The sequence below is a fragment of the Nannospalax galili genome, unplaced genomic scaffold (genome assembly GCF_000622305.1).
Source record: "Nannospalax galili isolate Female #2095 unplaced genomic scaffold, S.galili_v1.0 scaffold702, whole genome shotgun sequence".
NCBI lineage: Eukaryota > Metazoa > Chordata > Mammalia > Rodentia > Spalacidae > Nannospalax > Nannospalax galili.
In genome coordinates, this window is record NW_008348657.1 from 610,089 (window position 1) to 636,874 (window position 26,786).

The 26,786-nt window shown below is 43.7% G+C and overlaps 2 protein-coding genes across 3 annotated transcripts in view; one reads left to right on the plus strand and one right to left on the minus strand.

The window, feature by feature from the left end:
* Taf5l (TATA-box binding protein associated factor 5 like) overlaps nt 1-285 on the minus strand; it is a 24,200-nt gene extending 23,915 nt beyond the window's left edge. Inside the window, exon 1 of the mRNA XM_008845777.3 lies at nt 54-285. The gene's annotated coding sequence lies outside the window, so the exon portion shown is untranslated. The remainder of the gene's footprint in view (nt 1-53) is intronic.
* Urb2 (URB2 ribosome biogenesis homolog) lies at nt 257-26,786 on the plus strand. 2 transcript variants are annotated; one of them, XM_008845778.2, is made up of 10 exons: nt 257-390; nt 2,118-2,256; nt 4,706-4,882; nt 7,553-10,853; nt 15,242-15,402; nt 15,996-16,106; nt 17,691-17,933; nt 20,567-20,654; nt 24,111-24,250; nt 26,229-26,786. In XM_008845778.2, the coding sequence occupies exons 2-10, from the start codon at nt 2,131-2,133 to the stop codon at nt 26,424-26,426; spliced, it is 4,545 nt and encodes a 1,514-aa protein (XP_008844000.1). In that variant the 5' UTR covers nt 257-390; nt 2,118-2,130; the 3' UTR covers nt 26,427-26,786. The 2 variants fall into 2 exon arrangements, with proteins under 2 accessions (XP_008844000.1, XP_029425562.1); XM_029569702.1 differs by lacking the exons at nt 20,567-20,654; nt 24,111-24,250; nt 26,229-26,786 and having other exon boundaries at nt 15,242-15,398; nt 17,691-17,828.

Consider the following 26,786-nt stretch of genomic DNA (forward strand, 5'->3'; position numbering starts at 1 on the left):
CCGCGTCCCCTCCCCCCGCCCTTTCCCTTCCCCCCTGCCCCGCCCGCGCTCACTGATCATCCCAGGCGGCTCTCGCTGCCCCGCCGCCGCTCCGGCACCGGCCGCTTCCGTATCCGTTGCCCGCCGCAGGGCCTCGCTCCGCGGCCGACTAGCCGGGTCCCCGCGCCCTGAGCCCTGCCGAACCCGCGGCTCTGGGCGGCGGCCCCATGACCGCTTGACGGAACGAGTGCTCCGGGCTGGGCCGCCGACGCGCGTCGCCACGGCCAGAGTGCGCTCGGCGCTCGGCTGGCGATGTCTGCGTGACGCCCCTCCCCTCGCTCCGCGCCGTTGGCGTCAACGTCTGCGGGAAGCGCCTCCCTCACGTGCGGCTGGGAGCTGCGGAGCTGCCAGGTGAGCGCTGAGTTGAGGCGTTTGGTCTGTGCCGGTTAACTGCTGTTTGGCTGCTCCAGACACCAGTCCCAGCTCTAGCTGGAGTGAGCTCGGCTTGAGGAAGCCGAATCTAAAGGAGCCCGAGTGAGGGTTGCGCACTGAGGGATCCGGGTCCAGGGTGGTCTCCATCTGAGGGGAGCCGGGTCCGGGGACTTCGGTCTGAGGGAGCCGGGTCCGAGGGTCGATCTCCATCAAGGGAGCCTGGGTGAGGGATCTCCGTCTGAGGGAGCCGGGTCCGGGGCGTGGGGGGTGTCTCCATCCAGGGGAGCCGGGTCCGGGGATCTCCGTCTAAGGGAGCCGGGGCGGGGGCGGGGGTGTCTCCATCTGTGGGATCCACTAAGGTAAATCCCGTGGGGAAGCGCAGATCTGAGGGAGCGGGATGTAGGGAGCTCCAGCCCGAGGGGACCCGGGGATCTTCGGTAACCCCTCTTGAGGGAGCCGCGATCTGGGCGGGGATCCGGATCTGAGGGAACCTGGCCCTGCAAAGAAAGATGTCAGGGAGTCCCAGCCAAAGGGGAGCGGCTGTCTGAGGGAGGGGATTTGAAGGTACTGGTCCTGCCTAACCGTTTCAACCGACAGCCTGGGGACCGCAGCAAGGAGGGATGCTTTTTCTTTCTCGCTTTGACACATCACTGTGGTGAACGGTTTTTTCTTTCTTGAGATGATTTGCTTACTTTAAAGAAAATGACTTAACCTTTTACAATTTTTAAAGATATTTTATTATTTTTATTTTATGTGTGTGAGTGTGTTGCCTGCATGTAAGTGTACCCGTGTCATGCAGTGCCCACAGATGCAGGTGTGGAACCCCCTGGAACTGGATGGGAGCTCATTCACCTAGCTGCAGCATCTGAACCAGCACCCCTTCAATAGTCTGCTTTCATCATGGGACTCCTGGGTAGCACATAGGTGCTGGGAACCAAAGCTGAGTTCTCTGCAAAAGCAGCCAGTGCTCTTAAACTCTGACCCATCTCTCAGCCCCATCTTTTACAACTTTTAAGAAACTCAGAGCTTTGCCTCAGTTTGATACTAATTGTAGACTGTTGATGTGTATGCTTCCTTTGTTGTTTTGAGGCTTGTTGATTTTTATAGCTTTTCAGTTGTGTGAATGTTCTGTAGTCTTCTGTACATGAGTAATAGAAAGTTACTGGGAGAAGCTAACTATTGCAGCAGAAATAGAGGTATTTCTATTGGGTTTGAATTAACACCTGATTTCTTTTTCACCTGAAGAAACATTACTTTGCTTGTTTGTGTATTTGATAAAGCTAATCCTGATACATGATACCTTTTTTTTTTGGTCTTTTTGAGACAGGGTCTCCCTGACCTGGACTCACTATAGAGACCAGGCTGGCCTGGAACTCACAGAGATCTACCTGCCTCTGCCTCCTGAGTGCTGGGGTTAAAGGCATGTACCACCATGCTGGGCTGAAACTACCCTTTCAATCTGAAGTCATACATGATTATCTTTCTGTGAGTAAACTGCCCATGCTGATTTTTGCCTTATTGAATTCCTATATCCTCTGACTGTGTGATGTCTGATCAGAGTGGGAGATCTCCCTGCCTCTGCCTCCCAGGTTCTTAGATCAACAGCGTAGGCTGCCACATGTGGCCAGAATTTAATTGTACACTATAAGATACATAGTGTTCATAGACCTTATTAAAATACTGTTTTCTATTCTTTTTCATTGTAGGTGACGTGTAGCAATGGCTGCTATTTATTCAGGCATTTCTTTTAAGCTTAAAAGCAAGACAACTTCTTGGGAAGATAAACTAAAACTAGCTCACTTTGCTTGGATTTCCCATCAGTGCTTCCTTCCAAATAAAGAACAAGTAAGTTTAATGTTAAATTTACATTTTTGTGACCTAAAATAATTACATGTATGGGATTGAAGAGATGGCTCAGCAGTTAAGAACACTGACTGCTCTTGGAGAGGACCCGGGTTTGAGTCCCAGCACCCACATGGTGGCTAACAACTGTCTATAACCTCATTTTCAGGGGATCTCTTCCCCTCTTCTGACCTCCATGGATACTGTGTGACACGGGTGCATTTATAAACATGCAGGCAATATACTCATACACATACAATAAGAAAAAAAATATTAAAAAAAAATAAAAGGGGCTGGAGAGATGGCTCAGTGGTTAAGAGCACTGACTGTTCTTGCAGAGGACCTGGGTTTGATTCCCAGCGCCCACATGGTGGTTACAAACCAGCCTTAACTCCAGTTCCAGGGGATCCGACGGCCTATTCCGTCCTCTGCGGGCATTGCATGACATGGGTGCACTTACATACATACAGGCAATACATGCATACACATAAAAAAAATATAATAAAATTCTTTTTAAAAAATAATTAAAAGAAATATCAGTGAAAAAAGTAGTGAGATCTTTCTGTTTGGTAGATTGAAGGTTGAGGAATTAAGAAGTGTTAGTGTTTGTATGAGGCCCTGCTAGATATAGGTAGGTACCAAGTACAGTGTTCTTTGTTAATTTCTTAAGCTTATTTGGCTAAAAAGTAGATAATATAGTTAACACTACGATGACAAGCTCATGAAATTGTATTGACATACATTGCAATGCTGGTGTTAAATGAGGTAGCATAAGATGTATAAAAATATGAATTATAATTGTTAGGGTGGTGGTGAGATGTACTGTACAGAACAGTTAGCTTATCTAGCAGTACCTAGTGCACTTGGGAATTATCTTTGCAGCTTGGTAGTTCCCTGGTAAGCACTGTACAGGATGAAACAAAGGGGTAGTTCTGGCACATAGTTTGATCAAGACCTTTGCTGTCCTTACCCTTTTTTGTTTTAGCATCAGCCACTCTGGAGTCAAGAGCTTAAGGCAGGGTGAGAATAGCTGAGTGACAGTAGCATTTGCCAAGCATGCTGGAAGCTCACTAGCAACACACACACACGCAGAGCTTTGAGAACTGAGGCCTTTTTTCTGTGCCTGTAGGAGCATTTCACAATATTGGAAACTATGTGTACAGCCTTCTTTTCTCATAAAACACTTGGGCATCAGTTTACCTTGATGGTGTCTTCTGAAGTAGAATTAGGCTAAACTGCATGTATCTTGGGGAACTCAGTATGCAAATCCTAGTTTCCTCTCATTGTTTTTTTTTGTTTGTTTTTTTCTTTAATTATTCCTCATTGCCATTTTGCTTTGGGTATGTGATCCATTCTTGGGTCATTGTGGGCATTTATTGTGTTTCTCTTAGAAAAGAGGATTAAAAACTTGTTATTTTCATCAGAAACTTCATTAGTTCCAAATGAAGAAGACAAATTCTTTTTTTCATTCCTTAATAAACATTTCAGAACATTTATGTGATATAATACCACAGGTGAGAATTTTAAAAGTTTTGGTTTTTATTTTATGTATATGAATGTTTTGCTTGCATGTATACCAGTACACCATGTGTATGCATTGCCCGTAGAGGCCAGAAGAGTATGTTATAATTCCTGAAACTGGAGTTAACATTGTTAGCTGCCATGTGGAGAACCAGATCTGAGTCCTCTGGAAGAGCAGCCAGTGCTCTTAACCTCTGAGCCAATTTTCCAGCCCCAGATTTTTTTTTTTTTTCTTTTTAATATGCTTTCACTATACAGCTCATGCTGTCTTTGAAAATGTGACTTTCTTGCCTTAGCTTCCTAAGTGTTGAAATTATAGGTATGTATAAACACACTCAGCCTATTTGTTTAAATCTTGAGATAAGATTTTGCTATGTTGACCAGGTCTTGAACTTGTAGACTGAAGTGATTCTCCTGTCTCAGCCTCCAGAGTAGCTGGTACCTCAGGCATATTTTGTTTTATTTTTTGGTTTTTTGAGACAGAGTCTTACTATGTTGTGCTGACTGACCTAGAACTCACTATGTAGACCAGGTTGGCTTTGAATTCACAGAGATCTGACTGCCTCTGCCTTCTGAGTACTGGCAGTAAAGGTATGTACCACCATATACAGCTACAAGCATTTTTTGTTCTGTTTTGTTTTTGTCTTTTTTTTGAGACAGGATCTCCCTGTAGCTCCAGCTGGCCCAGAACTCACTATGTAGACCAGGCTGGCCTTGAACTCACAGAGATCCTCCTGCCTGTGCCTCCCAAGTGCTGGGATTAAAGGCATGCACCACCATGCCCTTGCTCGCTATAAGCAAAGAAAGTTGTTTAGGTTTTGTTTCATTTTCCTTGCAGTGGGATTTGATCATGACTGACTGTTCTTGTAATGTCAAAATTCTTTCTCTCTTAAGTTTCTTTATTCTCAAAGTTTGTTTTCTACAAATCCAGGTTTTACTTGATTGGGCAAGACAATCATTGGTTGCATTTTATAAGAAAAAACTTGAACTGAAGGAAGATATTGTTGAAAGGCTCTGGGTCTATGTAGATAACATTCTACATAGCAAAAAATTGGAGAATTTCCTTAAGAAGGGAAAGACAATTAATCTTCAGATTTCCCTTGTCAAGGTAAAAATAATGGGTCTTTTTTGTTGTTGTTGACTTGTGTGTTTTATATGTGTCTTTGTTAATTGCTCATTGGTGCATAAACATTTGTTTCAGAGTTAATTTTATGAAGATGTGGGAAATTTGAAGTTAGGGGAGGAAGGAGAAGGAAGTAGTAATATCCAAGTTTTAATACTGTTACTTATTGAATGAATATTGTGTGACTTATACTATGCTAAACACTTTGTTATTTAATGTTAAAAAACTTAGATTATTTTATGGTTACATTTTTATTTCCTTCTGCTCTCAAACTCAGGATCCTCCTGCTTTATATTCTTAGATATTGGGATTATAGATAGGCATACAGAGCTGGCTTGTTTACTTTTTTTTTTTTTCCATTGGGAATCGTAGCCACCAGATTATGCTACTCTGATTTTCCTTGGCCTGAAGGGAGATTAAAGATCAAAATCTGGATAGGAGTTTTCTCAAAGGTTTTTCTTTTTCCTAAGCATCTCTTTCAAAAAAATATTTTTATTGTATGTATGAATGTATTTCCTGCATGTGTGTAAGTGCACCTGTGTGTGCAGTGCCTGAGGAGGTCAGAAGAGATTCCCCTGGAACTGGAGTTATGGACAATTGCTAGCTGTCATGTAGGTGCTGGGAATCGAACCCGAGTTCTCTGGAAGAGTAGCCAGTGCTCTTAACCAGTGAGCCATCTCTTTAGCCCCCAAATTTTTTCAAAGGTTTTTGAAAATGGTTTGAAGGCTCAAAAGTATGAACTTCATTGTCAAAACAGCACTTTTACGTGCTATATGAATAGGTAGTTCCATTAAAAACCACTACTAATGAGAATTTAGTATATGACAGACTCAAAGGGCATCATATGGGTACTAAGTTGCAGAATTGTGTTTTGAACCTAGACGCACCTGATTATAGAGGCAGACTGTTCAGTCAGAGGAAACAAATGGGAAAAGGGCAGAGAACAAGGAAATAGATGAGCCTCCAGTAATTCCTAAGATCACACCCTCTATTGTAACTCCTTTAATAGGGTGATTCTGAGTGGTCCTTCAAGGCAAGTCAAGAAGATCAAGAACACCTCTGTATTTAAAAAAAAATCAAACTTAAACATTTTTAAGTGTGTTTATAATTATATAAAACATTACTGTAGGACACATACACAACTTACAAACAAATTATGCCTAGGGATGTAAATGTGGAAAGTATTTTTAAAAAAATATTATTTACATGTATGAATGTATTGCCTGCATGTGTGTAAATGCACCATGTCGTGTAATGCCTGTGGAGTCAGAAGAGGGTGTTGAGATTCCCCCTTACAGATGGTTGTTAGCCCCCATGTGAGTACTGGGAATTGATCCTGGGTCCTCTGCAAGAGCACCCAGTGCTCTTAACTGCTGAGCCATCTCTCCAGCCCCCAGAAAAAATTTTTTATTAATGAGTTATATAATAATAAAAAAATCTGAAGTTCATTGGTAGTGTGTTGATAGCTGCAAATTTGGCACATTTGCTACAGGTTTTAGGAGCAAAAGCTAGCACTTCAGAGGAAATAATGATTATCTCACAAAGCTGCTGATAGCTTAGTACTGTAGGACAGATTTAATTTTCAGATGCTATAAGGCTGTGAGCAAGTCACTGGCCCAACAGTTAGTTTTGGAATTTGCCAGTCTGTTGTCTGAATTTGGAATTTTGAGAGCTAAAAGCAGTGAATCTGCTTTGTGATAAATAGTAACTAGAAATGTTTGCTTTTTTTTGGTCTTTTTAAGACAGGGTTTCCCTGTAGCCACAGCTGGTCTGGAACTTGCCATGTAGACCAAGTTGGCCTTGATTTGACAGAGATCTCCCTGCCTTGTCTCTGGGATTAAAGGCTTGTGCCACCTGGCCAGCTTTCTCTCTCTCTCTCTCTCTCTCTCTCTCTCTCTCTCTCTCTCTCGCTCTCTCTCTCTCTCTCTCTCTCTCGCTCTCTCTCTCTCTCTCTCTCTCTCGCTCTCTCTCTCTCTCTCTCTCTCTCGCTCTCTCTCTCTCTCTCTCTCTCTCCCTCTCTCTCTCTCTCTTTTTAATACAGGGTCTCATGCCTCCCAGGCAGGCACTGAACTGGTTATGTAGCTGAGGATGACCTTGAACTTCTGATCCTCCTGACTACCTCTTGAGTGCTAGGATTACAGGCATGTACCACCATACTTGGTTTATGTAGTACTGGGAATGGAACTCAGGGCTTTGTGCATGCTAGACAAGTGCTTTACCAACTGAGTTATATCTCCAGACCTGCTTTCATGTTTTAAAAACAGGAATATGTAATGAGTATAAAAATGTATATAGGGCTACAAGGTCATGACTCAAGTGCTACCTGATAACGTCTGAACTGAATTATAGACAGGCGCTAAGAAGAGTAGACTGCTGATATCTAAGTGTCAGCAAAGTCCAGCTTTTCAAAATTTGTTAGCAAAGTTATGAAGCCACTAAACTTTTTCAGCATTGATATTGGCAGGAGATGGATACGTGAAGGAATTAGAATAGACACTTTGCCTTTGTTGATACATTAAATAAATGTCAGGTTCATGTAGAGGTAGGTAATATAAATGTTTTTTGTCAAGTGTGGGAGGCAAGTGATTGATTCTTTCATACTTTTTGTGTATTTGTGGGTTTAGGGTAGTAATGAGCTTTCTTTCTAATACTCAGATTATAAATGAGAGAATAGCTGAGTTCTCCCTTTCGGGATTCCAAAGAAACATCCGTGCCATCCTGAGTTGCTGTCAGGGCATCCTCTCAACACCTGCCCTTGCTGTCATCTACACAACCAAACAAGAGCTGATGGTGACCTTACTGAGCCAGCTCTGCTGGTCAGCATGCAGGCAGCCAGAAGGAGCTGTGACAGCCCAGCTATTTGAGGTCATTCATCTGGCTCTTGACCATTACCTTTTACTCCAGCAGCAGCAGGTCAACCCAAGACGTGTTTTTGGGGATATGACTGGGCACCTGCTTCAGCCTTGCCTAGTGCTGAGACACTTGCTTTCTGGGGGTACATGGACACAGGCTGACCAGGGTCAGCTACGACTAAGCCGACACATCAGGAATAAGATTGATGCTGTGCTTCAAGGTGGAGCTTTTCGATCCGATCTGCTCATGTCCTACAAAGAGGAGCTCTTGGACCAGCAGCCAGAGAACACAAAGATGGGGATCCTGAAGAGTATTCTTACTCCAATGAAAACTGTGATTGCCAGACTGATAGATGATGGCTATTGCAAATCAGACCTTCATGCCTTGGTTGTGGCCAGCTCAGTGGCCTTGTTGTACAGACTTTTTCTGGATTCATATCTTAAGGAGGAGAACCAGTTTCTATGCTTCCAGGCTCTTTCCAGGTTGTTTGACTGCTTGCGAATCTCACACCTGCGGGAGGAGCACATGGGAACTCTGTCCCTATCAGACTGGACCACAGAGCTTTTGGCTATAGAACAGCTGCTAAACTCAGTGGCCACCAACAACATCTACAATGTAGCTGCTGACAGGATCCGGCATGGGGAGGCACAGTTCCACTTTTACTGCTGTGTGGCCAAACTGCTGCTAAACCATTCACAAGCACTTGTGCCAACCTGGTTCCGCTGTCTCAAGATTTTAATGTCGCTAAATCATTTGATTTTAGAGCCAGACCTGGATGACCTGCTGTCTTCAGCTTGGATTGATGCAGAAGTAACAGAACTTCGAGCCAAAAAAGCCCAGGAGGCACTTATTAACACTGTCTTCCAAACATATGCCAAGCTCCGACAGATACCACGATTATTTGAGGAGGTTTTGGGGGTGATCTGCCGTCCAGCTGCTGAAGCACTGAGGCAGCCTGTGCTGGCCTCAGGCCCCTCCATGGCACTCTGTGCTTGCCTCTTGGAGCTGCCACTGAGTCAGATCTTGGACACATGGTATCTTGTGCTGGAGAAGTTCCAGTCTTTAGTCCTGCCCTGTTTGCCAAATGATGCTGACATGGCCTTGAAGGCACTGTCCCTGAGCTCTTTGCTACACTGCATCATGTTCAACATGCAGAGCCTGGACAGTAGCACTCCACTGCCTGTCATCAGACGGACCCAGTGCATAATGGAGAAGATGCTGAGGGAGCTTGTGAAGCCACTGCTGGCCCTACTGCTGGACCCCTGGGGCCCAGAGCCTGAACTGTGGCAACAGAAGGTGAGTGACTCTGCACTCCTGCTGTCTTACACCTGGGCCCAGGTGGACACTACCTTCAGTTTGCATTGCAGCCAATATCACTCTGTGACTGGGCCCCTAACTGGGGCCACTCTGGATAGCTCAAGCCTCCCGTTGTTGCTACCAGGTGTGGAAATACAGCTTTGGGAGAAAGTGGAAAAGTGTATAGCTCAGTCTAACTCTCTCAGTAGATATTGCTTAGAACAGCTGTACCTGCAGAAAGTGAAAAAGACTTTAATGCAGACCACTTCCCAGTCCAAAGAAGCTCTCCAAACCTTGAGATGTGACACTGCCCATATTCTTGGTTCTAGCAGAGACTGCTTGAGTCAGAAGACAGTAGCTGCCTGGGATGGGCAGGTAGGGACAGTGAATGAGTCCACATACCCTGTAGCATACTGGCACTTGATTGTGTCAAACCTCACAGTTTTATTACCTTACATTTGTCTGGATGATGTGAGATGCCTTGCCAATGTCCTGTTAAAAACTTTACCTGAAAGTAAAGCCCAGGAAGACCTGGCACCTGGTGAACCATGTATCACACTGGGCAAAGTATCTACATCCCTCCTTCACAGCCCTCTCTTTGCTGAGATGCAGTCCCTCCATTCTGCCTTTTTGATATGCATCGTTTCAAGATGTTCTAGCATTCTGAGCTCTGGTGCCCATAGTGACCTGAGTCAGCTTAGTCAGCAGCTCTCCTGGCTTTTTGAAAAGGACCACCACACTATTATGGCTCATTGGGAAACCAAATTGGTGAAAGTTGGACCTGAATGTATAGAACCAATAGGAGAAGTTGCCCAGAATTTACTAGCCTTGATGAAGAGTGATATTCCTATCCAGCTGGAGGAAGAGCAGCTAGAAGGCCTCCTGAAGCTCTTGGAAGTCATTTCCACCCTGCACTTAGACAGCCTTTTGCCATGTTACCACACGTATTATTTTACTCTGTTACTCTCTATGGCTGTCTCCGCAGTAGTGTGCTGCTCTTCCCCACCTCCCCTTCAGTTCTTGGTGGCATGCTACCGGCTCATCAGTGGTCTACAGAGAGGAAGGAATGCCTGTTCCGTGTTCAAGATCATATATGTTAGTGACATCTTTGAGGTTGTGCTGACTTCATTGTTGCAAGCCAGTAGAAGGTTCCAAGTTAAAGAGGATGACCCTGCATGGCTGCAACTCCTTCAAGTAATAGGGACATTCTTGGAGCAGCTAATGCAGATAATCATCCAAATGAAACTGAGCTTGGTCCTCAACTTTGGAAAAATCATTACTTTTCTTTCAAGCAAAGAATCGGAAATCCAGAGCCCTCTGGGCAAGCAAGTGCTTCTGTTGGCTCTAACCAAGTTTTGTCAAGTCCTGGGGCCTTTTGTTAAGGAGCGGAGGCAGCCACTGGAGGCCCCAGCAATACTGCCTGAGTTGCTGCAGAAGGCCATGATGCAAATGGGTACTATGCTGAAGCTCTGCTCAGTGCCTGGGAATGGAGGCCACCATTTGCCCTCAGTCCTCCTCTCAGCTGTCCCCACTCTTTTAGAAGTGGACCTGAGCCAAAACTTCAGGGAAGGAGGGCCCAAAATCACCCAAGGGGTAGATACAGACAGAGCTCTGCTTTCTCACACAACCCTTTACCATGATGTGTACATTCAGCTGCTGGAGGAGTTGCCAGCCCTGGCGAGGAATGCTCAGTTTTTCCAGGCAGCCTTGCATTTTCTAACTCTGTTCTTTTTGGCCTCAGAGCTCCATCCACAAAATGGTTCTGTTTTTGTCGCCATCTTTCATTCTATGAAGAAAGTTCTTACAGGTAAGGTGTTTCTTTCTGAACTGATTCTGTATTACAGGGATTTAAGACACTGGGACCTCCACAACCAAGTTGCCAGGCCTCCCCTCTTCTGATCCTTCTGCCTCTACCTCATCAGCATATCCTACCAGTATGCACCACCACAACTGGCTGGGTCTCCCCTTTTGAATAAGGTGACACCTGGTATCTTTAGAACGTGCCACATGGAGATGGTAGAAAGCTTGCCCTCCAGTCTTTTAACATCTGGGACATCATTTCCTTTGTCTATATTCTTGGCACATGAAAAAGCAGTTACCTTTCCATCTTTCCCTTCCCTATGCATGTTGCAACCTTCTAGGCTCCTTGGGTTTCCTTATGTTTTGGGGATTGTCTTGTTTGCATTCATGGTTTTGAAGCCTGCTGGTGATTTTGGCCTTTAATTTGTCCTGGCCATGGGGGAAGCTCACTTGGGGGAAACTCCTCTGTATCAGACCTTTAGAGCCGTAGATTGATTTAAAAATTACATAAATTCAGGGGCTAGAGAGATGGCTCAGCAGTTAAGAGCACTGACTGTCCTTGCAGAGGACCTAGGTTCAATTCCCAGCACCCACATGGCGGCTACGAACCATCCAGTTCCAGGGGAACCTGAAGCCCTCCTCTGACCTCTGCAGCATTGCATGACATGGGTGTACTCACATGCAGGCAATACACTCATACACATAAAATAAAAATATTTTAATGTAAAAAAATTACATAAATTCAGCTGGGCATGATGGCACATGCCTAATCTCAGCACTCAAGAAGCAGAGGCAGACGGATTTCTGTGAGTTCAAGGCCAGTCAGGTCTACATAGTGAGTTCCGGGTCAGCTGGGGCTGCAGGGAGACCCTGTCTCAAAAAAGACCAAAAAAAACCCCAAACTATAAATTTACACAAATTTTGCCAACTAAAAAAAGCCTTGGAGATGACTTAATTTCTAACTGGTAGGCATGGTAAGACACACTTGCCTAGTGTCATCTCATGTGTTAGGGGAGTATCACTTTTGTCTAGTGAGAAAGCTGATGTCTTCCTGTACAAAATTGACCTCTGCAGTCTCCCAGGTCAAAGGTTTAGGGTTCCTATGTACCCACTGAAATAGTTATGAAAACTAGAAATATCTAAAAAATATTAGTGTTAAACAAAAGGCACTATAAAATTTTTTTTTCTCCCCCAGCAGGTTTTGGTGGCTTGCCTTTAATCCTAGCCCTTGGGAAGCAGAAGTAGTTTGATCTCTTATGAGTTCAATGCCAGCCTGTACCTTTTTTTAAAAAAAACAACTTTCTATGATTTAATATGACTTAATTTTTTTTTTTTTTTTTAAACCCCAGCTGGCCTGGAACTCAGTTTTGTAGACCAGGCTGGCCTGAAACTCATGGAGATCCCCCTGCCTCTACATCTGGAGTGCTGGGATTAAATGGGTGCAACACCATGCTCGGTACTTAATTATATTTACCATACGAAAGGGCTTGATTCCCGCCCCCCCTTATTTTTTTGGTTTTTTGATATAAAGTCTCTGTTATCCCAGCTGGCCTACAACCTGTTAGGTAGATCACACTTGATCAGTATTTTTTTAAATTTTTATGTGGTGCTGGAGAGATGGCTCAGTGGTTAAGAGCACTGGTTGCTCTTGTAGAGGACTCAGGTTCCCTTTTTATGACCCACATGGGGGCTAACAATTACCAGTAACTCCATTTCCGGGGGAATCTGATGCCCTCTTCTGACCTCCATGGGGAAAACCCATGTCTTCAAGAACAGCCAGTGCTCTTAACTGATGAGACATCTCTCCAGCTCCTTGATTGATATTTAGAACCTGCTTACTCTGCTCCTTGATTGATATTTAGAAACTGACTGTATTTATGTAATATAATAAAAGGTCTAAGCCTTCTGCCTCTTATTAGCATACAGAAATTAAATAGAGCCAGGTGTGGTGGTGCATGCCTTTAGTCTGAGGCAGAGGCAGGTGAATCGCTCTGTGAGATCAAGGCCAGTCTGGTCTACATAGTGAGTTCCAGACCAGCTGGGACTACAGGGAGACTCTGTCTCAAAAAGACACACACAAAAAATTAAATAGACTTCTCAAAGCAGGCAGATGACCAGGACTGATGTTTTCTTGTTTCTTGTCATTATGCATTGCAGATGGCAGAGGCTTTCCTTTCAGTTTGAGGATTGCTGAGGGGCTAGGGTAACAAATGTTCTTTTGCAGTTAGTCTTGCACTAAGAATATGTGGTGAGTTGATTCCCATAGAGAAATTGCAAGAAGATGGGGCCTTTAGGAAGTAAAGCCACCTGGTCTTGCCTGGGCCAGTGCCAGACCTGGGTGTGTGGCCAGAGTAGCACTGTTGTTTTTTTCCTTGTCACTGACCTATCGCTGACCCAAATGTGGCAAAATTGGAAAAACTGATATGTCACGGTCTATTTTTTTCTGTTAATAACTCAGAGACTGATTGATTCTTTACTTCCTAGGGCTTACATCAAGTGTTTTGTTAAAGTTTGTGACAGCGTTCCCCGGGTGTGGTGGCACATGCCTTTAAAGCCAGCAGAGGCAGGCAGATCTCTTGTGAGTTCAAGGCCAACTGAGGCTACAGGGAGACCCTGTCTCAAAAAGACCAAAAATAAAGTTTGTGACAGCATTCTAAGTGAGTGTTTTGGGAGGCAGCTGGCATCTGAAGCTGTGGCTGTTGCCCTTTTGTTAAACTGAATACTGTGTCCCCTTCCCCCAGCCCTGGTAAACTGGGGTAATTTAAGTCTTCCTCTTAAATCCCTGACCTGTGATACCTCTGACCTCTGGAACAGAGCCTCAGCTGCAGTGAGTCCATCATGTGGTCTACCCCCTTGGTCCAGCCCTCACATACCTAAGCTATCAGACTTTACAGTGACCTGCTAGAGTAGTGAGCAATCTGGAAGAAATGCCAAGCGAGGAGAGGCTCAAGGCAGGGAAGGAGAGAAGGAATGTGACAGTGTCCTTGAAGACCTGAAATGTAGCCATACAATGACCTGTGTATGTCTTCCTGTCCTCTGGTGGTGCTGAGGGAGATTTCATAGATAGGAGTTTTTATGAAGAGTGCTTTCAGGCAGAAGAATCGACTGTATCAGTAAGAGTCAGGGAAGCAGGCACTTTAGAGCTGGCCATCGTATAGGACTATCTCTGCCCTGGTGGATAATGCTACTGATTTGGACTTAAGTAATAGAATCCATGATTGCAGAGAAGAGAATGTAGAATACAAAGGCCCAACCTGAATGTGGGACTGAGTTGAGATGGATGCATGTAAGCCAAGTGTGAGTAGCCACAAAATACAGCAAGGCAAGAAGGGATGGTGAACCCTACTGGTAGGCTTTCTGTAGGTTCTTTGTCCTTTTATTTGCCAACCACAGGCATCTTTGCTGTTGTGCCCATTTTACTGAGGAGAGAATTAGGGCTGAAAGATTGTAGGAGAGATGAGCCTGTATCTTTTGTCAGTCAAAATTCCTGGTCCTTGTCCCCCTGCTGTCAGTATTGGGCACAGACTAAGAAGTACAAATGTTTTGATAGAGTCGGGCATGGTGGTGCATGCCTTTAATCCCAGCACTTGGGAGGCAGAGGCAGGCGGATCTTTGTGAGTTCGAGGCCAGCCTTGTCTACATAGTTCCAGGACAGCTGGGGCTACAGGAAGACCCTGTCTCAGACAAAAAAAAAAAATGTTTTGACAGTGTGTACTAGTCTGAGACGCTGGTGGAAAGGTGCTATGGGGTCAGTGATGGAACACCTTGAAGACCCTGAATTGGGCTTTATTGTGATATTGTGGGCCAAAGGACCCTGCAGTTTCCAGAAAATACCTGGTGATTCAGCAGACAGTCCTAGGAATGTCTACATTCTTTTAACCTTTTCAACATTTCCTGAGTATTTAAAAATAACCTACTTTTGCATCCATTTTGATTTTATAAAGGAGACAAAGGATATAGAAAGATACAAAGTAACACCTGTCTGCTATTGTCCAGAGCTAACCTTTCCTGAGCATGTTGGCATTTTCTGTGTATATGCACTGTGCACAGGTACAGCTGTTTGTGTGAGAGAGAGGCACTATCTGAGTGTCCACTGTTTTTTTCACCAGCACTTGGTTGTACTACCACACCCTTCAACTCACAGTTTTGTTTTGTTTTTTGTTTTTGAGACAGTGTCTTACTATATAACCCCAGCTGGTCTGGAATGTCATTGTGTAGACCAGGCTGGCCTTGAATTCACAGAGAACCACCAGTCTCTGCCTCCTGAATGCTGGGATTAAAGGCCTACACCACTACTCAGTTTTTAATGACTGCATGGTATTATCATAGGCCACCTTGGCAGCTCATTGTCCCTTGTCTCTCACAACTTACTGGTTTTGGCTTCTTTTCCTACAGATCCAGACATTCCTGCTCCAGTCATTCAGGATATTGAACCTCACTTGGGAACCTTGCTCACTCAGATGGTGGAGGCTGGGACAATGGAGGACTTTGGGCTGGTGATGCGGTCTACTCTCCAGGGGCTGGACATCACTCATGCATGGAAAGCAGAACTGCAAGTGTGGATAGCTTCCTTCTTACTAGTCTGCTGCCCAGAGTAGTGTCCACTCAGGGAAAAGGAAGGCCTGTTTGAAATGTTGTGATACATCTAAAACTATACAAATTTAGCTGACAGAGTAGAGGCAGGGCAAGAACTGTGGGAGGGAATCCAGCTCTGGGCTTGTCTACCCTCCAGTGAGAGGAGTCTTTATTTTTCACAGGGGAATTTCTTCAAATTACAAATGCATGCATTATTATGTGAAACATTAAGTATTATATATTCATTATAGTGATCATAAAAAAATTAAGTTCTTTCATTCACCACTCTGTGTCCTTTGCTGAGCTTGCTGTCCTGGACCACATATTGCCTGGTTTAATGAAACACTCTGAAGGCCCTGTTTTGTTGGAGTTCTGCTCATTTTCACTACCTCCTGTGTGCCAATGAGTTTGATGGCCCTTGCTCTCAGGATTCAACCCTGGCCATGTCTTGTCCCTGTCCTCAACAATAGGGCTCTACTTACCACATCAGCACCAATGAGAGGCCTTCTCCCCCATGGAGTTCTCTCTCAGAGGGTTAACTGTTTTCTTGCTAAAGTTTATCCTTTTATTTCAGGCTGTTTTGGCCGCTGTTAGACTGCTCAGGCTGCTGCTCAAATGCTCACTCAGTGGAGAGAAAGCAAGTTTGTTATGGCGTACATACCCCCAGATAGTCACAGCTTTGATGGTGAGTGGTTTGTAGAAATGTGCCCTCTAGCTTGCCTTTCCCTCTTCTGTGAGACAGCCAGTCTCTGGGGCCTCTGTTTCTAGAGCTTTTTCCTGTAGGTAGCCATGAGCAGGCACCCCATTTGTGTGCCCTATCTGTGCATACTACTAGACAGTAGCAACCTGGCCTGGAGGTGGTGAGAGGGCTAGTCACCAGGAAGCATCAGATGGGAGTGATGAGATGAGTATGGGGACAAGGTGAGGCTCCTGTGGGCCATGTAATCTCAGAAGAGGTGAGGAGGATCTCCAGGGCTGATTCCCTGCAAAATGCTGTGCTCAATTGAATCTCTTCCAATAACAGAAGGGATACACATATATAGGCCTGTGATACATTGGAGGAAAGGGGAGGATGGCTCTATAAGTTGGAGTATTGATACTGTGACAGGTTACTGTTACATGCTATCCAAGTACTGAATTTTCATCTGACAATCACTTGTTGCTATTTTACTACTAAAAAATCTCAGTTCAGTGGGGTTGCTCTCAGTTCTAGCCCCCCAATGAGCCTGGTCCAGATTTTCTTAATGTGACAGGGCAATGCCTGCTTGCTGTGGTCTCCATCTTGATTGTGGCTTTTGCTGTCTTCAGAGAATTGCCATAGGTTAACACATTCTCAGATCTTAGGCCTGAAAACTAGACTTCATGTTCCCTCCTGTTTTCACATTTTCTTCTTTGTCTTTTTCCTAAGAATCTACATCACCAAAAGGTACATGCTGAAACATGCCATTTTCCCTCAGTGTAATTTTGAGCATCCAGTGGAGGAGCAAGTTGCCAAGTGAGGCAGATGACATGCTTATGGGTGGCCATGGTGATAAGCATGTGTGTTGACCACACTGATACATACCAAGCTGAAGTTCACTTGGTGCAGCAGGCAGCCTTCAGAGTCAGGTACTCTGCAAATGATGGACATTATGAGATTCAGGACTCAAAGGTCCCTCCAGATGCTCACTGTCAAGCTGGGAACTCTAGAGGTACTCTCTAGGTGACCCAGGGAAGACTTAGAGTATCCTTCATTTTGAGTATTCCCTTTACTTTTTTAGAACAGTAACTAAACATCTTAACTACATATTGTAATCACAGGCAGTTGGAACTTATGGTCTCTTTTGGGAAAACACGCATGCCTGACATGCAACTTTCTTATGAGTCCACTCCTTTATAAAAAATTACTTGTCACCTGGCCTTTAATCCCAGCACTTTTGGAGGTGGAGGCAGGTGGATCTCTGAGTTTGAGTCCAGTCTGGTCTACATAGCGAGTTCTAGGCCAGCTGTGGCTGTAGGGAGACCCTGTCTCAAAAAGACAAAAAAGAAAAAGAAATTGCTTGTCTTCGTGGTAGATACAACCAACAAAAAGTGTAGGCCAAAGTAGCCAGGTCCATAAGTGTGCCACCCTTGGAGACTGGACAGTAGCCTCCTAGTCCCTTCAGGCTGCTCATTGTCCACACCATTTTATTGTGGAGCTTGGGCAGTCCTTCCTTTGTCACCTGGAACATCAGTGCTGGTATTTCTTTAGAGGATCATCTTTACTGTCTTTGCTTTGCCTACATTGTAGCTGCAACACCAGGAGGCCTGCCAGGAGCATCCTGTGGCTCTTGTGGTGGTTGAGCCTATTCTTGATGTCCTGGCTGCCCTGCTTCGACAAGGGGAGGAGACCATCAGCAACCCTCATCATGTGAACCTGGTCTTTAGTATCTTGCTCACTGTCCCTCTGAACCACCTGAAGCCCCAAGAATATGGCAGTGTCTTCCTGAAGATGCACAATGTACTCTTCTCCATCTTGCAGTGCCACCCTAAGGTGAGATGGGAGTGTCACAGCTGCTCCCAGGTGAGCCTGGAATGCCAGCCTCCAGCAGAGAAGCAGAAGGGATTGCTCTGTGGTGTATGTGAGCCCTGGGTTACCCATACTATGTCTAAAAACAAAAATAAGCAAGGCGAAAAAACTGAAGAAAGAAAAGCAGGGGGAATGCTCTTTTGCAGACTTGCTTCCATGTAATTTCTGGTAATTCATGTAATTTCCCTGTAATACTTGATCTTCTCACCAGGCCAGTTCTTCTTTGCCAGGTCTGCTGCTCTGTGTGGTAGTGTGTACTAATATGAAGGAGGCTCACTAGAAATTGCTCTGTGTTTGCAGATGATGTTTTAAACAAGTCATTGTCTGCTGGGTTTCTTAGTTCAAGTTGGTAGAAGGAATGAGTATCATGAGTTTATAATCACCTACTATAAAGACTATTTATAGTCTGTTACATAGAGGCTAGGAATACAGACCCTATACAGGAGATTTGTTGAACACTTGCTGTATTACCCCACAGCAAGCTTTCAAAACACGTGATAATCCTGTTTTACTGATGGATACTGAGGAAGCCCCCACTGAACATTTGACTATTGCCACTCTGCTGAATCTGAATGTTAGACTGAGCCTATTGATACTTTTGACCGGGGTTCTTTTCATGCACCACTACTATACGTGTGACAAATGGGAGCTCAAATGTTATATATGTACACGCACGTATGCATGTTTAGATACTTTTAAGTATTTTAATGCTCTAAGAATAAACCTGCCAATAATACCGTTATTGTGTGTGTGTGGTGGGGGTGCCTATACCATGGTGTTCATGTGGAAGTCAGAGGACAGCTTGGTAGAGTCACTTCTCTGTTCACCTTTACATGGGTTCTGGGGATCAAACTCTGGTCACCAGGCATGCGTGACAAGTGCCTTTACATGCAAGTGCCTTTACACACTGAGTTATCAAGGAACGCCATTTTTTAAAAAATTTTATTTATGTGTATGAATGTATTGTGTACATGTATGTAAATGCACCTGTGTCATACAGCGCCTGCAGAGGTCAGAAAAAGGCATTGGATCCCTTGGAACTGGGGTTTCTGACAGTTATTAGCCACCATGTGGGTGCTGGGAATCAAACCTGGGTCTTCTATAAGAACAGCCAGGGCTCTTTTAAGAAAACTTTTTTGGCACTGATTAAGTTGGGCCTTGCTCCAGATCCCTTCCCAGCTAACTGTAACCTTTTGCCCTGCCTCTTCTGTCAGAACCTTTGGTATGGAATTTCTTTGCTCATTGTGAAGGTAGCTTTGTGACTGCACAGAATAAATGTGGCGCAAATCCATCATAGTCTGAGATTGCAAAAAGATGTAAGAAAGTAAGATTAGTAAGCTGCTTGACTCTCCTATTTAGTGTGATTGATCCATTTCAATTAATAGAAAATATCAACAGTATGGTATTCCAGCAGCTGACATTCACCTGCTGGGTCTCATGAGGAAAGCTAGTGCATGTTGTTAGGTCCACATGGGTGTGAACACCAAGCTAGTATCCTCTCAGGTATATCTAGAAGGTACAGCAGATGGCCAGCATTGACTAGACACCTAGGAGAAGACTGTAACAAGTATGTCACATGTTTTTTTTTAATTATTTACTGTTTATTACGACCTGTTATCTTCATTTTGCAAATGTGAAAAATAAAGCACACATAAAGGACAAATTTGCCCAGTTACCTAAGGTGTCAGTGTGGAGCTAGATCATCTGGCTTGGGTTTGTTTACTTTTCATTAATATGATAGTAGCGATTCAGAGATGCCACTAAGAGTGTGCTGATACTTTTGCAATAATGGCCTCTTTTTTAAAAAATATTATTTTCATTTTATTTGTTTGCATTTATTGCCTGCATGTAGGTAAGTGCAGTGTGTCGTGCAATACCCGCAGAGGACAGAAGAGGCTGTTGGATCCCCTTAAACTAGAGTTACAGACTGCCATTAACTGCCATGTGGGTGCTGGGATTCGAACCCAGATCTTCTGCAAGAACAGCCAGTGCTTTTAACCATTGAGTCATTTCTCCAGCCCCAATAATGGCCTCTTTTTGAATATGTTGCAAAAAGCCAGTAATTTGGTTTTAAGGATTTGCTATGATGCTGTCGGGAGTTGGATTAATTATACCAGAGAGAATTGTCCTGGCACTTTATTCTTTTTTTTTTTTTTTCCGGTCTAAAGTATAGAGCAACACTGTCCAGTCAATATTCAGTGATGCCTGCCTTGTCAGTGTAGTAATCACTGGCCTCAGACATGTTTGCTACTTGATTGTGGCCAGTATTAGTAGGAACTGCATATTTAATTTTACCTAATTCTGATTAAATCTAAGTAGTCACATAGGCTAATTGCTGCTGACTTGGACATTGTGTTTGTGATCCTGATATGAAGTGTAAAGAAAGCATGCTTTGGGGCTGAGGAGATGGCTCATTGGGTAAAGTGTTTGCCCCACAAGCTGAGGTTAGATTCCCAGAATTCATGTAAAGTTGAACATGGGAGCTTGCATCTCTAACCCCAGTATTCTATGGTAAGATGGAGGAGGAAGACAGGAGAAGAAGAAAGCAAGCAGACAAAAGATGATCGGTATACTTCTCTTTTTCTTTATTATCATAGGTGATGCTGAAGGCCATCCCGTCTTTCTTGAACTCGTTTAATAGACTGCTATTTTCAGTTATGCATGAAGGACGACAGAAAGACAAAGGTAATTCAGAGTAATTACATCAGGTATACAGCTTCAAGTATATTTATCATGCAGTGTTTCTGGCCATGAATGTTACTGAAAATAAAATCACTAAACTGAGTTTACACGAGAATTGTTCAGGTCATCACATTAAATTTTTTTTTTATTAATTCATTGAACATCAATATATGTTGGTCATATAGACCATCATATTTTACTGTATCCAAAACAATAGATCCATATGGCATTTCTGACAGAAACAGTTCTTTTTCTGGAAAGAAAAAAATTAAATTTGTAGAATACATACCTGTAAGGCACATTCTTGCCATCAAGTTTAAGTTTATAGTTTACTAGAAACAAAAGGAAGAGGTAGTGTGGAACACTCACTTCAGAGCAGAAGGGGCGGAGAGGGATGAGAAGATGGGCATGGTGATATAGATTGCAGTTTTCTAGTTACTCTACCTGGCTCAGAACCAACTAATGGCACAGCTAGGTGTCACCATTTCCTGTGCATGGCACAGAGCATGTGTCGACTTAATACTAGAAACATGTTCCTCTCTCTAATCAGACTTGGCTGGTAGGTAATGACTGCTTGTGGTTCTAGTCAAGGCCCCTCAGATTCCAAGATGCTTTTGATAGTGACATCTTCCTGGGCTGGCCAGTCCAGGCCTTGCTGTGTACTGTGGCATATATACAGTGTGGCTATGTACTAACTCGGGCTTATCTTTATCACATGTTGTGAGGATGCATGGGAGCATGTGCTTGCTCATGTTGGCCTAACTCAGTCCTCTCTGATCCCAAGACTGGCCTCTGTTGAACTTGTTGCTTGACTCAGGAGGGTTTTAAACAGTTTATTCTCTTTATTGGAGTCTAATGCACTGTCTTATTATGCATGAAGTCCAGTTGAAATAATCAGTGTTAGTTACCTTAAATTTTAAATAGGACATGTATGTCTGAAAAGAGAAACTGGACTGTCAGATGGTGAAGCACATCATTACAGTATGGGCCTATTGAAATGCTTCACAGATACTAGCATAATTTCATAGAAATTACATAGATCTAAAAAATTGCAGGTATAAATTTATCTGTATGTTTGTTCAGGGTCTCCAAAAAACTTAATTTCATAGAAATTACATAGCTATAGAAAAATTGCAGCTGTAAAGATGTCTGTATACTTATTCAGTCTCCAAAAACCATACTATATATCCTAAAATTCAGCTTTATTGAGGCGTAATGTATCTATGACAAACTTAATCTGTTTAGTGAATGTTGACAGTTTAGAACATAGTGAAGCTACATCACAGTCAAAATACAGGATGTTTCCACTCTGAGTTCCTGTGCCTCTATAGTCCATTCCCTGCTCAAACTTGAACCTGAGTGGTCACCAGTCTGTTCATTGTTCTTGGGTTTGTTTGCATTTTCCTGTCATTGCTCAGTGAAGCACAGGTGGCACGGTAGTATGGGCAGGCCTTCCCTGGGGGGGAAGGACTGGGAGTGAAAAGTGACTTTGGGAAGACAGGATAGTGGGCAGGGTCAGGAGTGGATTGTCTGCTGATAACATTGCACTTCATCTCCATCTGTTACAAAGGCAAACCATATACAGACAGTTTCTAAAACTGATAAAGGCAAAGACATGATGTCAATAAATCACTGTTTTTCTTAAAGATAATTTTCCATTTGATTCTGTCTTATAGCAATCTATCTCCTTAAAAAAATTTTTTTTTAAATTGTGTTTGAGTTTTTTGCCTTCATTTATGTAGGTGTACCACATGCATGCAGTGTTTACAGAGGCCAAAAGAAGGTGTCAGATCTCCTGAAACTGGAGTTAATGGACAGCTGTTAGCTACCATGTGGGTACTGGAAAAGAGCAGCCAGTGAATCTAACCCAAGTCCTCAGTAAGAGCAACCAGTGCTTTTAACTGTTGAGACTTGCGATCTATCTCCTTTTTTAAAAAAAATTATTACAAAGAGAGGCAATTTTTAACATATTTTCCCAGAAATAACTTGAAGTAGATTACATAGAAATATGTATACAATGAAGTTTAAGGGCATGGGGAGGAATAGGAATAAGAAATCAAAGACCAAAGGATTTGCCAACATGGGGTCAACTTTGGTAGAATAATGAAGGCTTCATTAGCTCTTTTTTTTTTTTTTTTTTTTTAAATCCTAACAAATTTATTGGGCTTGCTAACAAAGCATAGGGTGGGGGTTTGTTTGCAGAAGAGTGGACCATCCCCCATTTACGGCTATGCTGGAAAGTCCACACTCAAATATAGATCCTGTGACTTCCCAACAGCTGCAAATCTGTCTCCTTTTAAAATAACAATAGTAGGGGCTAGAGAGATGGCTCAGTGGTTAAGAGCACTGACTGCTCTTGCAGAGGACCTGGGTTCATTTCCCAGCACCCACATGGCAGCTATGAACCATCCTTAACTCCAGTTCCAGGGGAATCCTCTTCTGACCTCCGCGGCATTGCACGACACGGGTGCACTCATATACATGCAGGCAATGCACTCATACACATAAAAAAAAAAATTAAAATTGAAAACAATAACAACAAAAAAAACAATAGTAAGGGGCTGGAGAAATGGCTTAGTGGTTAAGAACACTGGGTGTTCTTGCAGTCTTGCAGAAGACCTGGGTTCAAATCCCAACGCCCACATGTTTTCTTCCCTTTATAATATACATGAATATTTGGCTCTCTCCCAGCACCCAACTAACAACTGCCTGTAACTGCCGTTCCAGGGGATCCGACAGGCTCTTCTGTCCTCTGTGGGCGTTGCATGACATGGGTGCACTTACCTATATGCAGACAATACACACATACACGTAAAATTAAAATAATAAAATAAAAATGACAATAGTAATCATAGATTTTACCCTGAAAGAATAGTGATTTTTCTAATTAGATCTTGTATTACTTTCTCCTTGCTGTGATAAAATACCTACTAAAACTAGCTTAAGAAAGGGTTTATTTGGGCTTACAATTTGAGGAGATATAGTCAGTCATGGGGACAGAAGTGTGAGGTAGTTGGTCACCTTGCATCTATAATCAGGAAGCAGAGAGAGATGAATGCGGTTGCTCATCTTGCTTTCCTGCTCCTTTTTGCCCTAATATTCGGTCCAGGACCATGGGATAGGGCTGTGTGCATTCAGGGTGGGTCTTCCCTGCTCACTTAATCCTCCCTGGAATCATCCTCTCAGACACTCCCTGATGGGTTTGTTACAATCCAGTCAAGGCAGTGAAGATTAACTACCACAGACCTCTGGCAAACTCATGGACTTGAGTGTTGTAAGTTTTCTTCCCTGTATAATATACATGAATATTTGAATCTCTCTATTTCATGTACAGGGTAAGCCAATTTAGAGTCTGGAAAGAGTGGAAGGTTGCAGTAGTTTCTGGTTATAGTGTAGGGTTAGAAAATTTGCTCTTACCATTTCCAGGCCAATCATTTGGGGACCATTTGTAATCTATAGGAAATACAGATGACCTGACAGTAGTCCTTGAATGTGCACGCCTGGTGGAGAGAATGTTCAGCCACATCGTTGCTCGAACTGAGGAGTTCACCTTGTTCTCCCCGTTCCTGGTGGCCCAGTATGTGACAGAGGCGCAAAAGGTAAGACTTAGGCTGAACATACTCACCAGGGTTTCCGGTCGTAGTCCTACAGCATGGATTCTCACCAAAAGTAGTAGTGATGGGGCCTGCAGCAGTGGGCTGTCCTGTGTGTGGTTGGGGGGTGGTGAGCAGTGGCCCTGCAGGGTTGTGGTCAGGACTGGGCAATGTGTAAACTCACTGAAGCCCCTTGGTGAAGCTGCTCAAGACTCTCAGGTCTTTGGCTCCAGCACATACTCAGGGCCTATTTCCTTGTTTCAACATTTTCCAGGAAAGTTTGGCTGGACAGCCTTTTTAGATCACTTCCTGCCCTGTTTTAGATATACCTGTAACTGCTAAGTAACTTTCCAACCCACAGCCCTACATCAGTGTGTGGAGCTGCTTGTCTTCCTAACAATTTTGGAAGGAGGTGGGGGAGCCAAGTAAGTGCATGAGAAGACCCTTCCAGTGATCCTTGAATGACGTATGGACTCGTAATATAGTTTCTTTGCAAGTATTTAGCATTTTTACAGAACCTTGATAATTTCCCAAGCGTGTGAGTCATTAATATATGTAATTAGACAGGGTTCTCTAGAAGAACAGAACTGAAAGAGTGAAGAATTTATTAATCAGTTTACTTTGGAATAGTAAGAACAGCTGAATCACACCAAGAGGCTGAGAACCTGGTAGTTGCTGCTCCTTGAGGCTGGGTGGTTGCCTCAGCAGCCAGAGCAGTCCCACAGTGGCTGTCTCCACCAGAGAGGCCAAGAACCTGGTAGTTGCTTAGTCCATGGGTTGGGTTCCTTGTCCCATTCTGGCACCAAAAACCTGGAGGGTTCCTGGAGAGGTGCTGTTCCTTGGTCAATGATGGAAGCCTGGAAATGCTGGTTCTGATATCAGCAAAGGAGTGAGCAACAGCAGCAACGGGATAAATTAACTCAGCGGCCAGAGGGAAGGCCAGACAAGTAAGACAATCTTCCTTCTGCAGTCCTCTTTTTTATCTGGGTTGCTACCAGAAGGTGCAGCCCACATTTTGGGGTAGGTCTTCCCTTTAAGGCAACTTATGACAGTCCCTCAGTTTGGCTCCCTACTCAGGTGATTCTAATTAAAACCAACTATCACAATATAAAAGCTTTTGATGAAAGAAAAGCTGGTACTAGTTTTTTGTTTTTTAACTGCAGAATAAAATGAGACAGTAATTTCACTTCACTGAGGGCCAACAAAGGAGAGGTAATTGGAACCCTTAAGCCATATTATTCTGAGATTTACTTTATGAAAATTTGCTGGTTTCGTGGCCTCATTATTCATGTCTAATTTATGTTTATCTCATTTTTTCTTTTAAATCTTGAAAGCAAAAGGTTTTGTGAATTATCTATGGCTGTTGCATCTAGTATCCTTTGGCAGCAGTCTAGGTCTTACCTTTCATTTATTTTTAAATTTAGCAATGAAGAAAATACTCCATATGCATTAGGGGCTGCTAGTTAGAGCCATAAATCCTCCCAGGCAGCATGTTTAGGTTTAATTAAATGCCAGAGAGCAAGGATACCCAGATAGATCTCTGCAATCATACCCTGTGCTTCTGCAGGCTGAAAGTTGGTGGGAGGACCTATGAAGGACAAGCAGATGACTTGGAGAGACCCTGTTGGTTAGGAGCTACCACAGCCTATATATGCCTAGTTGTTTTGTCCTCTTCATGTGGTGAGAAGTCCCAATGGAAATGTACAAGGATGTTTCTGTTACCTTCTTTTACTTCTAGATCAATTTATAGGAGTCCGTCTATATTGCTAGTTTAGGGTGAGTAGTGGTTAATGCTCATTGTATCCAAAGAGCTTTGAAGCTCCTGAGACATGCTTTCATTCATTGGCCGGTAATCCTAGTTGTAGAAATTTCCAGAGACCCATGGCTATACTGTTTTCACATTGCTGGTCTGAGCTCCAAGGTTCTCTCAGCATGTTCTGTGATCTGCCCCTGGTTTGTATTTAGAGCTCTTCTTCCTTCTCAGGTGACCTTGTACCCAGCTGTGAAAACCCTGTTGCAAGAGGGCATCTACCTTGTTCTGGATCTCTGCAGTGAGCGTGACATCCAGTTCCTGCGAGTCTCACTGCAGCCAGGAGCTCGTGATGTCTTTAAGGACCTGTACAACAACTATCTTAAGTACCACAAGGCTAAACATGAAAGAGAAAAAAGATACACCGCCTAGGCAATGCCACCGGAAGCATAGTCATTTGGGTTTGCCTTGTAGAGGCTGTGGCCTCATGGTGCAGAGCTGTGGAAGATGAACAGCTTCTGCTTTTCATGTTCAGTGTTGACACCCACGGGAAATCCCTTGGGGCTCACATGTTTTTATACCATGTTGTACTTGCTGAGTTCTTTAATAACCTTTTTGTAATCTCTTTTGTGGGCAGTGATAGGGATTGAACCCAGGGTCTTGCACATCTAAGCTTACACTTCTGCCACTGAGCTATGTTTTTGGCTCCAGTACATCCTTGTCAGTGTGACATAAGAAGCCTGGAAATAGGCTCTGGGATGGGGTTAATATAATTGGAAAAATTGCTGACTA

What these genes read in the sequence shown, in the direction of transcription:
- Urb2 (XM_008845778.2), top strand. Translation starts at nt 2,131, where the DNA reads ATGGCTGCTATTTATTCAGGCATTTCTTTTAAGCTTAAAAGCAAGACA. An exon ending in TTCAGATTTCCCTTGTCAAG is followed by an intron (nt 4,883 to 7,552) that starts GTAAAAATAATG and finishes TCTAATACTCAG; the next exon opens with ATTATAAATGAGAGAATAGC. An exon ending in TCTTGCAGTGCCACCCTAAG is followed by an intron (nt 17,934 to 20,566) that starts GTGAGATGGGAG and finishes TTATTATCATAG; the next exon opens with GTGATGCTGAAGGCCATCCC.